The sequence below is a fragment of the Engystomops pustulosus genome, chromosome 4 (genome assembly GCF_040894005.1).
Source record: "Engystomops pustulosus chromosome 4, aEngPut4.maternal, whole genome shotgun sequence".
In the NCBI taxonomy this organism is placed as follows: Eukaryota; Metazoa; Chordata; class Amphibia; order Anura; family Leptodactylidae; genus Engystomops; species Engystomops pustulosus.
This window is the reverse complement of record NC_092414.1, coordinates 209,018,672-209,031,164: the sequence shown is the minus strand read 5'-3', so window position 1 is coordinate 209,031,164 and position 12,493 is coordinate 209,018,672. Positions and strand designations below refer to the sequence as shown.

The 12,493-nt window shown below is 43.4% G+C and overlaps 1 protein-coding gene across 1 annotated transcript in view; it reads right to left on the bottom strand.

The window, feature by feature from the left end:
• Positions 1-12,493, bottom strand: part of LOC140128236 (complement C3-like) — a 76,779-nt gene that overhangs the window by 39,131 nt on the left and 25,155 nt on the right. Inside the window, exons 20-27 of the mRNA XM_072149792.1 lie at positions 11,532-11,671; positions 9,270-9,482; positions 7,929-7,989; positions 4,674-4,757; positions 3,933-4,136; positions 3,773-3,851; positions 2,725-2,884; positions 449-547 (exon numbers count right to left, since the gene is read on the bottom strand). Coding sequence (XP_072005893.1) covers positions 449-547; positions 2,725-2,884; positions 3,773-3,851; positions 3,933-4,136; positions 4,674-4,757; positions 7,929-7,989; positions 9,270-9,482; positions 11,532-11,671 — 1,040 coding nt within the window. The remainder of the gene's footprint in view (positions 1-448; positions 548-2,724; positions 2,885-3,772; positions 3,852-3,932; positions 4,137-4,673; positions 4,758-7,928; positions 7,990-9,269; positions 9,483-11,531; positions 11,672-12,493) is intronic.

The following is a 12,493-nucleotide window of genomic DNA, read 5'->3' as shown; positions in this document are numbered from 1 at the left end:
ATACTTTACAGAAACAGGAGTTTAAAGATCTTGATGGATGATGCAGTTAATGCTAATATTCCTGTATGCTCTTTCCAAGAATTGCTAAAAAAATTCTATATAATCTGTAAGATTACCCCTGCAATAGAGCAGCCAATGAGTAGCCTAATGCAGATCTTCAGAGTACCCTAATAGGAGCAATTATTTCAGATTTCCACCTGACCCTAAAAACAGCAGCCTACTAAGACACCTAAGTTCTATGAAAAGGACAGTTGTTGGTTTTTCAAATGTCCCTGCCTATCTCTGCTTAGCTTCTAGTTGGTAGTGGTTGGCTAACACCATTCACCTCATTGGTAGTGGAAAGGCAATGGTCACATGACGAGAAAAAAAAAGTTTTGCAGTATCTGTTCCAAAGGGGAACCAAGCTTCAGAACTGTCCTATAACCAGCTCCTTCTACAAGTTACTTACGTTCACATACTTGGTGCAGTATTTCTGACTCTCAAGTAGACTTATAACAACAAATGCGGTCATGGCAACATCAGGATCATACGAACCCGCAACACCACCCTGATTGAGGAAGAAAAAATAAATGTTAACATTTTGGATGTAATTTTGGGTTTGTGGGCCTCAGCTATAGCCTGTATTGCCCACTTTGCTATGACATGGGAGCAGTCATGACATTGGACCTACCTAGGAGCCAGCATTAGAAGTAATTGAACCCTCTAATGCCATGATTGGCAGTAGGGCATTTTGTAAGCAATGTGGCAGATATCTAATGTGATGGTTGACTAGTCGTAGTAGTGTCAGGTCAGCACAGATTTCAGCTGAGTCCATATAGAGGATAATGAGATTTTCTACTGTAGATTAGATCCTCACAGATTGTTACCTGTGGTGCTTACGATGATTGGCCATTTTTCTACTGATTGGTGAAGGGACCAAGGAAGATCACAGATTGATCTGATGTTCAATCACTGGGGCAGATTTACTTACCTGGTCCAATCGCGATCCAGAGGCATGTTCTCCAAAGCTGATTCGGGTTCTGCCATGATTCACTAAGGTCGTGCCCCCGATGTCCACCGGGAGTCGCTGCTGCGCTGTAGTCCGTCGGAGTTCACCTGCTTCGTTCTGGTGTTTGTGAGTGATATTCTTGCAACACTGTGTACCCTGTGTGCCCCTCGCTGTGTACCCTCTGTGCCCCTCACTGTGTACCATGTGTGCCCCTCAATTTCTGTTGCGTGAAAGCTGGCGCCGATGCACCACTATCCTATTGTGTGCGCCAGAATCCCAGGGGCAATTCGGCGCAAATCGGAAATATTCAGGAAACCCGGCGGAAAAACGCAATTCGTAAATTAGTAAATGTGCCCCACTATTTCAATGGCCTATGTTTAACTAAACTACATGGTTTAGCTATGTTGTTACCTTCTTTTATTTGGCTGCATTTGGAATATCAAGGGATGCGTAAAGAGGCAAACTAATTAGCAGAATAAACCTCAAGTACACATGTTTTTATTATATGGAGACCAGTTCAGTAAGGATTTGTGGAGAGTAGTGGATGTTGCCCAACCATTAGAACATTCATGTCAAGATATATCCAGGATAAACAAAGAAATTGCCTCATCCAATTGATAATAAGGTGAAAGTAGGACTAGCTGCAGAGCAACCCGAATTGGATATGCTATATAGCTTCGTAGTAAAAAGTATTTAATAACAGAAGTTTAAATACATAAAATAAAAAAATATATTGGTCAAAGCTTTTCGCGCCTAGTACTGGTCGCTTCGGCAGGTCAATGAACCACCCAGTAATAGGCGCAAAACGCGTTGTCCAATATGTTTTTTCTCTTTACTACTTAGGTATATAGCATATCCAATTCCTAGCTAGTCCTACTTTCACCCTATTATCCATTAAATGAGGCAATTTCTTCGTTTATTCTGGATATATCTTGACTAGAGATGGGCGAGTATACTCTTCCGAGCTTGACGCTCGTTCGAGCATTAGCGTACTCGAAACGGCTCGTTGCTCGGACGAGTATTTCACCGGCTCGATATCGAGCATTAACTTAACAAAACACAGTGAAGAACAGTGAAGAATACAATGAAAACAGTGAACACAGTGAACACATCATTTAAGTGAAGAACACAGTGAAGAACACATTGCAGATGTTTCCGTACATCTGCCAACTTATCTGAAGACACAAGTGCCGAACGGTGTTCTTCACAATAGTATGTGAAAAACAATATGTGTGAAGAACACAGATGTATGGAAATATCTGCAATGTGTTCTTCACCGTGTTCTTTCAATGTGTTCTTTCAGTGAAAAATACTCGAGTCTCCCATTGACTTCAATAGGGTTCGTTATTCGATATGAGCACTCGAGCATTGGGAAAAGTTCGACCCAAGTAACGAGCACTCGCTCATCTCTAATCTTGACATTTCTACACCGGGGAGAACTCCACCGAAGGGACGAGGCAGCATCCCTTATACATGTTGACAGTGTTGTGGTTGCCCGCACAACCACCAGAGGTGAACTCAATACATATTTAATCTACTGATCCTTGGAAAACCACATTTATTTTCACCAGGAAGCGCCTTCGGTTTTTTTTTTTTGCTCCAATATTAGAACATTCATGATATATCTACAAAATACAACCAAAATATCTTTAACTGATAAAACTCTTTAAAACCCACTCATCCTTGGCCATTGTATGCATAAGATAAAAGCTAATGTGATCATATAGGGCCCTTACCTTTAAATATTGATGACTTATAGGCAATTCCTCAGTGAACATCCCATCTGGTTTCTGCTTTGACAAGATAAGCCACTTGACAGAACCGCACAGATTATCATCACCAATGTCTATCAGGTTTTTAGCCATAGCAAAGACTTTAACAATGTAGGCGGTGAGCCTAAAGAAAAGACATCAGAGAAATAACATTATTATGGAAAATAGAAGACTATGGGGCAGATTTACTTACTCGGTCCATTCGCGATCCAGCGGCGGGTTCTCCGATGCTGATTCGTGTCTTCCGGCGATTCACTAAGGCAGTGTGCCCGATGTCCACCAGGTGTCGCTACTGCGCTGAAGTTTGTCGGGGTTCACCAAGCTAGCCTGGGTGCAGGTAAGTGCGTGTCAAGCTACACATTGGGGCAGATTTACTTACCCGGTCCGTTCGCGATCCAGCGGCGCGTTCTCTGCGCTGGATTCGGGTCCGGCCGGGATTCATCAAAGCAGTTCCTCCGCCGTCCACCAGGTGGCGCTGCTGCGCTGAAGTCCGCTGGAATGCCTCGAAATACACCGGCCTATCCAGGATGAAGGTGAGTGAAATTTTCGCGACACAATATTTTTTTTAAATGCGGCGGTTTTTCCGAATACGTCGGGTTTTCGTTCGGCCACGCCCCCCGATTTCCGTCGCGTGCACCGGCGCTGATGCGCCAAATTCCGATCGCGTGCGCCAAAAACCCGGGGCAATTCAGGTACAATCGGCGCAAATCGGAAATATTCGGGTAACACGTCGGAAAAACACGAATCAGGCCCTTAGTAAATGACCCCCATTATTTTTTTTTTAAAAAGGGCAGTTTTTCCGAATCCGTCGGGTTTTCCGACGGCCACGCCCCCCGATTTCCGTCGCGTGCATGCCGGCGTCGATGTGCCACAATCCGATCGCGTACGACAAAAACCCGGGGCAATTTGGCGCAAATTGGAAAAATTCTGGTAACCCAACGAAAAAATGAGATTCAGGCCCTTAGTAAATGACCCCCTATGTGTAATGCCAAATGAGAGAAGTAAAACATACCAGGTGCCAGGGATTGGCTCATCAGGAAATAATGGAAAAGATCCATCACTTCTACGATACTTTTGTTGATTGACAAATCCTAATAGGAGAAGAAGGAAAGATGTTGAAGTATGGAATGCACATTGTGGTCGGGATGTAGATGGATCTCCAAGAACTTCACCTATGTTGATATTTGTAATTGCCTCTTCCCTCCGATTTACTCCTATCCGATCCCACTGGTTAGTTTGGTCAAGATAATGTGTAGCAATTACAACTGGAGTCATTCTCCTCATGTTTTGCTCAGCACAACCACTGGGTGTAAATATAAGATGATTTAGAGCCGCTCCATCTATAGAATCTTCCAGATACTGTGCGATAGGAACTCCTAAGGAAAGAGATATCGCTTCAGATAATTAAATGCAACATTAATTTTTTTATGGAAAAAAATAATTACATTTCCGTAAAGTTACAGAATTTTTGATGTATTCATTATGTTTTTCGCATTTCAAAGCTTTAAAACTGATAAAATCCTTTTAACATATTCCACTCTTACTCTATAAGAGAGTAGAACTGACCATATCTCCTATGCTGAAATAATGAATGTATGAGACGGTCTACTCTAGCCGATGCATCGTCTCATAGACCATTCTCTTTTTGTATCAAAATTTGTTTTCTTGCTGTCAGGAGAACAAGAGTGGGAACCACAAGCACATTGTACATTGTGTGCAGCTAAAAAAAAATATATATATATATACGGTATATATATATATATGTAAACATAAATAAAAATGGCTAAAAAAACATAAAATGAATAGACATGAACTGAAAGTAAATAAATATTGTTATTATCCACCAATATATAGGGACAAGTCACCAGCGGAATACAGCATCAAACAATGGTGGTTACTTCTCAGACCCTCACCTTGAACATTGACAATAGTTGTAAGTGGTGAGTCTGGAACCAAGTTCTTATGAGTCAGTGACGGCACCTTCACCACATGGTCACCTATTGAAAGAAACCAGCATAGAAGAATCCTTAATCATGATGGTAATAGAACTTATCAGTATATGTGAACAAATCTATTGAATGGCTGGGGGGTTACATCTAAACAGACCAAGTTATCTTCTGGCAGAGTGTCATTGTCCAAAATAGTAAAAAAAAAAAGACAAAAAACAACAAAACAGAGGGCGGCGCCTTGAGTAATATCGGCAGGTTAAGAGTAGGAATATATGGTAGACAATGGTCCCCTATGGAGTTCTCACTATACGCCAACTTGGCTGTTGCGCATATAACCCTTAAAGGGTAGAGGTTCCAAGGATGATCGATGTCCAGACACGGTCTGCAGCTCCATTAACCAAAAGGAAAAAATACCGGTTCCCAAAGGGTGGGCCGGTTGTAAATGATACAGAAAACAGGCAGGCTAAGCGATAAGGGCGCTGACCTCCGGATAGGAGTATCAACGACAGTAGGCACCGGCTCCACTCCAATATTATAAAAACTATTCAAATCAGAACATGTAAAGCAAATTAAAAGTCCTTGGGGTCGGATTACCCTTTTTCCAAAAGTAGGACTAACAGAGTGTCTATTGCATAGGAATTTATAGAACTCATCATGTGACATAAACAGCTGAATTGTGAGCTAAATTCCATACTTATTATGGATGAACCAATACAAAAAATCATACATTTGCATATAAAAGACTTACATATTTGGAAATGAGCACAACAAAACTCTGTGGCGGTGTGTCGCTCAGTGGTGTGTCGCTCGGCACACTGCGCATGAGCTGTGCTGGTCTTTTGGGCGCGCGCGAGCCAAGCTTCTCGCCCAAGCACCGTGCCATGCCTATTTTCTCACTCTCACTAGGCGCGCATGTACACGAGCCGAGTTCAAAATGGAGGGCTAGTAGAAGTGTGCACACGCCTCCCAGCACTAAGAATATCGGCTATGCGGAAGTGCGCACTCGCTGATTTGAAAAGTATGTACTGGTGGGAACAGTGTACGCTGAGGTGTCAGAAACAATAGTATTAAGACAATGGGGGTCATTTACTAAGGGCCCGATTCGCGTTTTCCCGACGTGTTACCCGAATATTTCCGATTTGCGGCGATTTCCCCTGAATTGCCCCGCACGCGATCGGATTGTGGCGCATCGGCGCTGGCATGCATGCGATGGAAATCGTGGGGCGTGGCCGAAGGAAAAAACGACGGATTCGGAAAAAACTTAAAATTAAAAAAAAAAAATGTGTCGCGGAGCGTGCACTTACCTTCACTCAGCCCGGCTCGGTGTATTCCAGTGCGTTCCAGGGAACTTCAGCGCAGCAGCGCCACCTGGTGGACGTCGGAGGAACTGCCTTAATGAATCCCGGCTGGACCCGAATCCAGCACAGAGAACGCGCCGCTGGATCGCAAATGGACCGGGTAAGTAAATCTGCCCCAATGTTCATCATTAAATACATGAATGGAATATATGTCCATCTGTAATGACGACCGATTGAGCAGAAGTAACAAAAGAGATTGTCTGGGGAACAAGATATATTACATCATTGGAATTCATATTAAATAGAATAATGAAATGATATTGATAAAACAAGAGCAGAATTTATATAAATGAAAAGTAATATAGATAAATAATACATAAACAGAAAGATAAATAAATGATTAACGATGAGTTCAAAACTTGGCAACATAAAATCTAATGAACAGTTAGATGAATGAATAAATAAATAGATCAACGGAGCAGCATGAGAGGCTTCAGATATTCTCTAGGCTCTCATTGAGGCCCGATGGGATCAAAGTACAGGCAGTCCCTGGGTTACGTACAAGATTGGTTTTGTAGGTTTGTTCTTTAGTTGAATTTGTATGTAAGTCGGAACTGTATATTTTATAATTATTTTTTTATTATATTTTAACCCCAGACACAATGGGGCAGATTTACTTACCCGGTCCATTCGCGATCCAGCGGCGCGTTCTCTGCGGTGGATTTGGGTCCGGCCGGGATTCACTAAGGTAGTTTCTCCGACGTCCACCAGGTGTCGCTGCTGCTCTGAAGACCATCGGAATGCACTGAAGTTCACCGTCCTATCGTGGGTGAAGGTAAGCGCGTGTCGAGCAACATATTTTTTTTTTAAATGCGGCGGTTTTTCCGAATCCGTCGGGTTTTCCGATGGTCACGCCCCCGATTTCCGTCGCTTGCGTGCCTGCGCCGTTGCGCCACAATCCGATCGCGTGCGCCAAAAACCCAGGGCAATTCAGGGAAAATTGGCGCAAACCGCTAATATTTGGGTAACCTGACGGAAAAACGTGCTTCGGGCCCTTAGTAAATGACCCCCAATGTTTTTGGTCTCTGTGACAACTGAATTTCAAAAATGTTGGATTGTCCTAAGAACCAGGAGTAACAATAAAGCTTCATTGTGGACACCTCTGATAACAGCTGTTTATTGTAGCCTAAGGCAAAAGTACAGTAAATTACCAACATCCAGAGGTCCGTTTGTAACTAGGGGTCATCTATAAGTCAGGTGTTCTTAAGTAGGGGACTGCCTGTATGCAGTTTGAAGATCTAGAACATTTCACTCTGTTTGAGTGTTTTACATCTATGGGGTTTGTTAGTTTTGATGTGTTCTTTGGGAGTTATTGAGAAAATCTTTAAAATTTTTGCTGTGGAACGTGGCTGCATGCCTTGAGACGCTATGGAGTAAGAAACCTCGATCATTATTATTTTGGTGTTTATTAAGCATTTGAAGGACTTTCAATTTGCTCTATATGTCCTGATTTTAATAGTTTTGATAGTTTTTACAGCTTGTTTGTGTTAATGAATAATATTGGAGTGTAGCCAGTGCCCATTGTCGTTGATACTCCTATGTGGTGGTCAGCGGCCATATTGCTTAGCCCGATCGTTCTCATTGTCCAAATGTCATCTTATTCAATGGACCAGGGCTGGATTAGGAAGTGGATCGGCGAGGGAAAAATTGGTAAAAAAAATAAAGAAACAATTTGATAAGAATCCTATGTTTTAGTGTACTAGAGGGGGTTGTCATGGAAAAAGTTATACAGTTCCATTTGGGACACTAAATCATTGGTCCGTAAGGACCTGTGGCTGTTTTTTGTGTCCCAAATTGCCCTGACAGGTTTCCTTATAGCTATAGTTGCCAAACTAAATCATTTAAAAAGTGGGGCACTCACGCTTTGCTTCTGGCTCCAGTATTACTGATGCAATCATTTCTGTCCTACGAACACCTTCTGGCTGAAATGGAAAATAAATGAAATTTCTAGAAGAAACCTGCTAAAGTATGGATGGATTTATGTGTCACTACGCGGGCTCGTTGCGGGTCCTATGACTGCCTTTGGAGCTCCACCGAGCATCGGATTAAGTAAATGAATTGATACATTTCCCACATTGTTTCTGTTTGATAGCAAGTAGAGATGAGCAGACCTGAACTTTCTGTTCAGGTTCGGGTGTGTCCTTCACGTTCCGGATATATAGTATGAGTGGAATCAAAACAGCAAATCCAGCAAATTCACGCCCCTGGTTAACTAGCTATGGCTATGATTGGTGGAAAGAGGCAGCACTCCAGGGTACGTGAAAAACGTTTTCACGTACCCTGGAGTGCTGCCTCTTTCCTACATCTACCTAAATGGACCCTGGCCAGGGGATCTACGGCTGCTGCACCCTAGCCCACCTGTGCTGCTTCGGACTCTCCCTTTTTGTATGGCTATGAAAGTTCGAGTTCACAGGTCTCTAGTAGCAAGGTTTTATTTGAACGGTTATAGTGCGGTCAATAATGGTCTAATTTATAGACCATAAAGGAAAATGCTATCCGGTTGTTACCCAGGGTGGGGGAGGAGATTAATAATGCATTGCGTAAAGATAAATCATCTGAATTTCTAGGAATTCTTGGGTCTCGGTTAAAGATAACCTCCTCCAGTTTCCAGTTCCAACATCACTTCTGGTGCTCATGCACCCATTTTGCTGACTGAACACGAGCGACCAGTGATGGTACCCACTGTGGCCAATCGGTGTCCTCTCCAGGCCTGGGTGACATAATTTGTTTAATTGAAAGGTATTTATGAGGCCACTGATCTTCTGCAGTGGTTGCCAGATGTCAAAAGCGATGTTGGAACTGGGAGCCAAACAGTGTCAGACTGGCCCACCAGAGTACCAGAGGATCCTCCGGTGGGCCCTGGCTTAACCCAATACTGAACCCCAGAGGTTCATCAGAAGCACCATAATTTGGTGGCTGCTAGAGTATATTTCCTGGGGAATAATGAAGAGTGGACCCCCAAATTGATTTTCTCTGGTGGGCCTAAGGAAACCCAGTCCGACTTTGGAGCCAAAGCTTCCTACACCCCATAGTGCTTTAAATAATATATGGCCAGCAATGTAAGGGGCAATATCAATCCAGATAGTGTACCCATAAATTAGAGAAAAATCGGGAAAAGTAAATATAGCATTAACACAGAGTAGTCAAATTTCCCCCAAAAACTAAAATTCTGCTTTATTATACAGTATCCATCCTCTCTTACCACAACTTTAAGAGGTTTTTTGACACCATCGCCCGCAAATATTCCATAGACTGCAGCTTTCACTTCAATGAAATGTTGTCCAATGGTGAGCGGCACAATGACAAAGGGAACTGCAATGGATGAGGCATTTTTCACGTCTACCACCACTGAATATGCCTTCTTGGCCGTGGAAAGACTGCAGATCAGGGGATTGTGAGAAAGGGTCACTCGCACCTAGAAAATAAAACAAAAACATTTCACCAACTGCTTTTATCAGCCACATTTCATGTGGTGCCATTACCTGGGTGAAGGTTCAACCGTTTTCTACAATTTTTAGTATGAGGTCTTTAAACATTTAAAAGGCTGATAGAGGAACTGAAGGAGTCCAAGTTCCCCTCTAAAGGATGTTTATTGACATCTTCTTGTATAACTGTGTCTACAGAGAATATACCAAGCAGGAGGAGACAAAGCCCAACCAGGAATGTGAAGGATTGGTTCCCGGTTGTGCATGTGCCGTTCCTGTGAGCTAGAGCCAGACACCGACACAAAACCAACCCGAAAAGATAATGGGGGTCATTTACTAAGGGCCCGATTCGCGTTTCCCGACGTGTTACCTGAATATTTCCGATTTGCGCTGATTTTCCCTGAATTGCCCCGGGATTTTGGCGCACGCGATCGGATTGTGGCGCATCGGCGCTGGCATGCACGCGACGGAAATTGGGGGCGTGGCCGAACAAAAACCCGACGGATTCAGAAAAACCGCCACATTTTTTAAAAAAAAAGTGTCGCGGAACTTGCACTTACCTTCACCAGGTATAGGCCGGTGTACTTCAGGGCCTTCCAGTGGGCCTCGGGGAACTTCAGCGCAGCAGCGCCACCTGGTGGGCGTCGGAGGAACTACCTTAGTGAATCCCGGCCGGACCCGAATCCACCGCAGAGAACGCGCCACTGGATCGCGAATGGACCGGGTAAGGAAATCTGCCCCAATAAGTTATGGCCACTGATCATCCTGCAGTTTAGAATAGAGGCAATAGAATGGTGCTATTCATCTTCAAACTATAGTGACTTGTGTCCTTTCAAGTATATTCCTATGTATGTGGATCAAAGCCATCAATTTCTGAAATATGGGGGTGAGGCCTGGCCACTTTCTGCATGTATAGACCTCTGAACCAACAGTTTTTTTCTTCTGTGAACTGAGTTTCCAGCTGATTGGTATATATATTGGTTGAAAGCCCCCAACCATTGAGACAATGATGGTTCATTCAAAAGATCAATTATAATTTCTGTAGAAGACCTTTGAAGGAGATCATATAAAGACAAGCCATAGAACACATACAACTCATGTTGTCATCTGGTAAGTACATAAGTGGGACGATATTACAAGAATGGTTTCTTTTCACAGTCTCCATTGTTTTTATTATTCTAGGACTGGTGAGGGAGAGTTTAGTCCAACTAGATATACTGGGGCAGCTTTGTGTACTTTCAGATATCTTACAGGTCATTCAACATAACAGACTAAGCGCAAGATTAAAGTATTCTGCTCATGATGGGACACAGGGCCGGCACCAGCTGTGGGAATACCTGGGCAAATAGTGGGGGCCCAGAGCTGCTTGAGGGGCCCACATAAGGCTGTAAATAAGGAATCCATGGTGGTTGACGGAGTTTATATAAAATAACCAAGGGGGGGCTGTTTGGAATGATAAACTAGGAATATTTAAGGAAACAAGAGACAGTTTTAGTTTCTGAATTTTGAATGATGCCACGTGAGTTCACTGCAAAAGGGCCTACTGAGGCTATGTCAGCCAGGGGCCTACTGAAACCTGGAGCCAACCCAGATGGTACATGCATTTGGGCAGGGAAAATGTCAATGTTGTGCACTCATTCTTGAATAAGCCACCATCTCATGGACTGGAAAAGTGTAGTATGGTGTTTGGACCTTTTGAATGGAGGAGTCTGTATCTATAGTTAGGTTCAGAGGTTGATCATAGTATGAATGGCAAGGTCACCAGCATCTCATGAAACAAATCTGGGTATAGAAAATTCCCGGAAGCTTCAAAGTCACAGGAAGATCCTGACCCCCAGCAGTGATGTGGTAGCAGAGCAAATTACATGGTTGTTTCTTGAAGCTTCTCCTACTGACTCAAGGAGCAAAACCAGACACAACCAATAGAGAGACATGAACTATTTTATGGAGGGACATAGACAACCCTTTAGCTTAATTATATAATGGCGTCCCATAAAATTACTATTCTGCCGGAAATAAAGGAGTGTGATTTTATTTACCTTCATGGGTTTTGATTCGTAATTGTAGAGTATGGCTCGAATTTCCACCTGCTCATTCCTCACCGCAGAATATGGAAGTTTTAGGTCAATGAAGAAGCTCTGGAAGGCCTGAATATCATATGGCTCAGCCACACAGACCCCTGTGAATGATGGAATAATCAGAATATCATATGATACAGCTCAAAATTTAGTACCCTTTATTTAAAAGATGTTGTAAAGCTCTTTGTGATGCTTGCTTGTCCCTCAAGTCAATGGGGGTCATTTACTAAGGGCCCGATTCGCGTTTTCCCGACGTGTTAGGCGAATATTTCCAATTTGCGCCGATTTCCCCTGAATTCCCCCTGGGATTTTGGCACACGCGATCGGATTGTGGCGCATCGGCGCTGGCATGCACGCCACGAAAATGGGGTGGGGCGTGGCCGAACAAAAACCTGAACGATTCGGAAAAACCGCTGCATTTAAAAAACCAAAAGTGTTGCGGAGCTTGCACTTACCTTCCCCAGGAATAGGCCGGTGTACTTGAGTGCATTTCAGCGGGCCTCGGGGGACTTCAGCGCAGCAGCGAACCCGGTGGACGTCGGAGGAACTGCCTTAGTGAATCCCGACCGGACCCGAATCCACCGCAAAGAACGCACCGCTGGATCGCGAATGGACCGGGTAAGTAAATCTGCCCCATTATGTTCCATTAAAAATCTATAGTAATAATTTCTAAGGATGAATAAAATGGGATTGAGGAAAAAGCATCCAGGCCCATGATGGATAGCAACCTTTCTGTATACTTTGCAAATCAAAGACTTCTTTACTCCAATACAAAACTGAACGTATGTTCACTACATGTAATAAGGTTTCTAACTGTCAAGCATCGACTATATCAGCAGCCGTCGTCGTCCTTTTTCTTGTTATATAGTTATATAGACTTCTTTAACTCGTTACCATCGTGTGCCAGATATATACAGTGATGG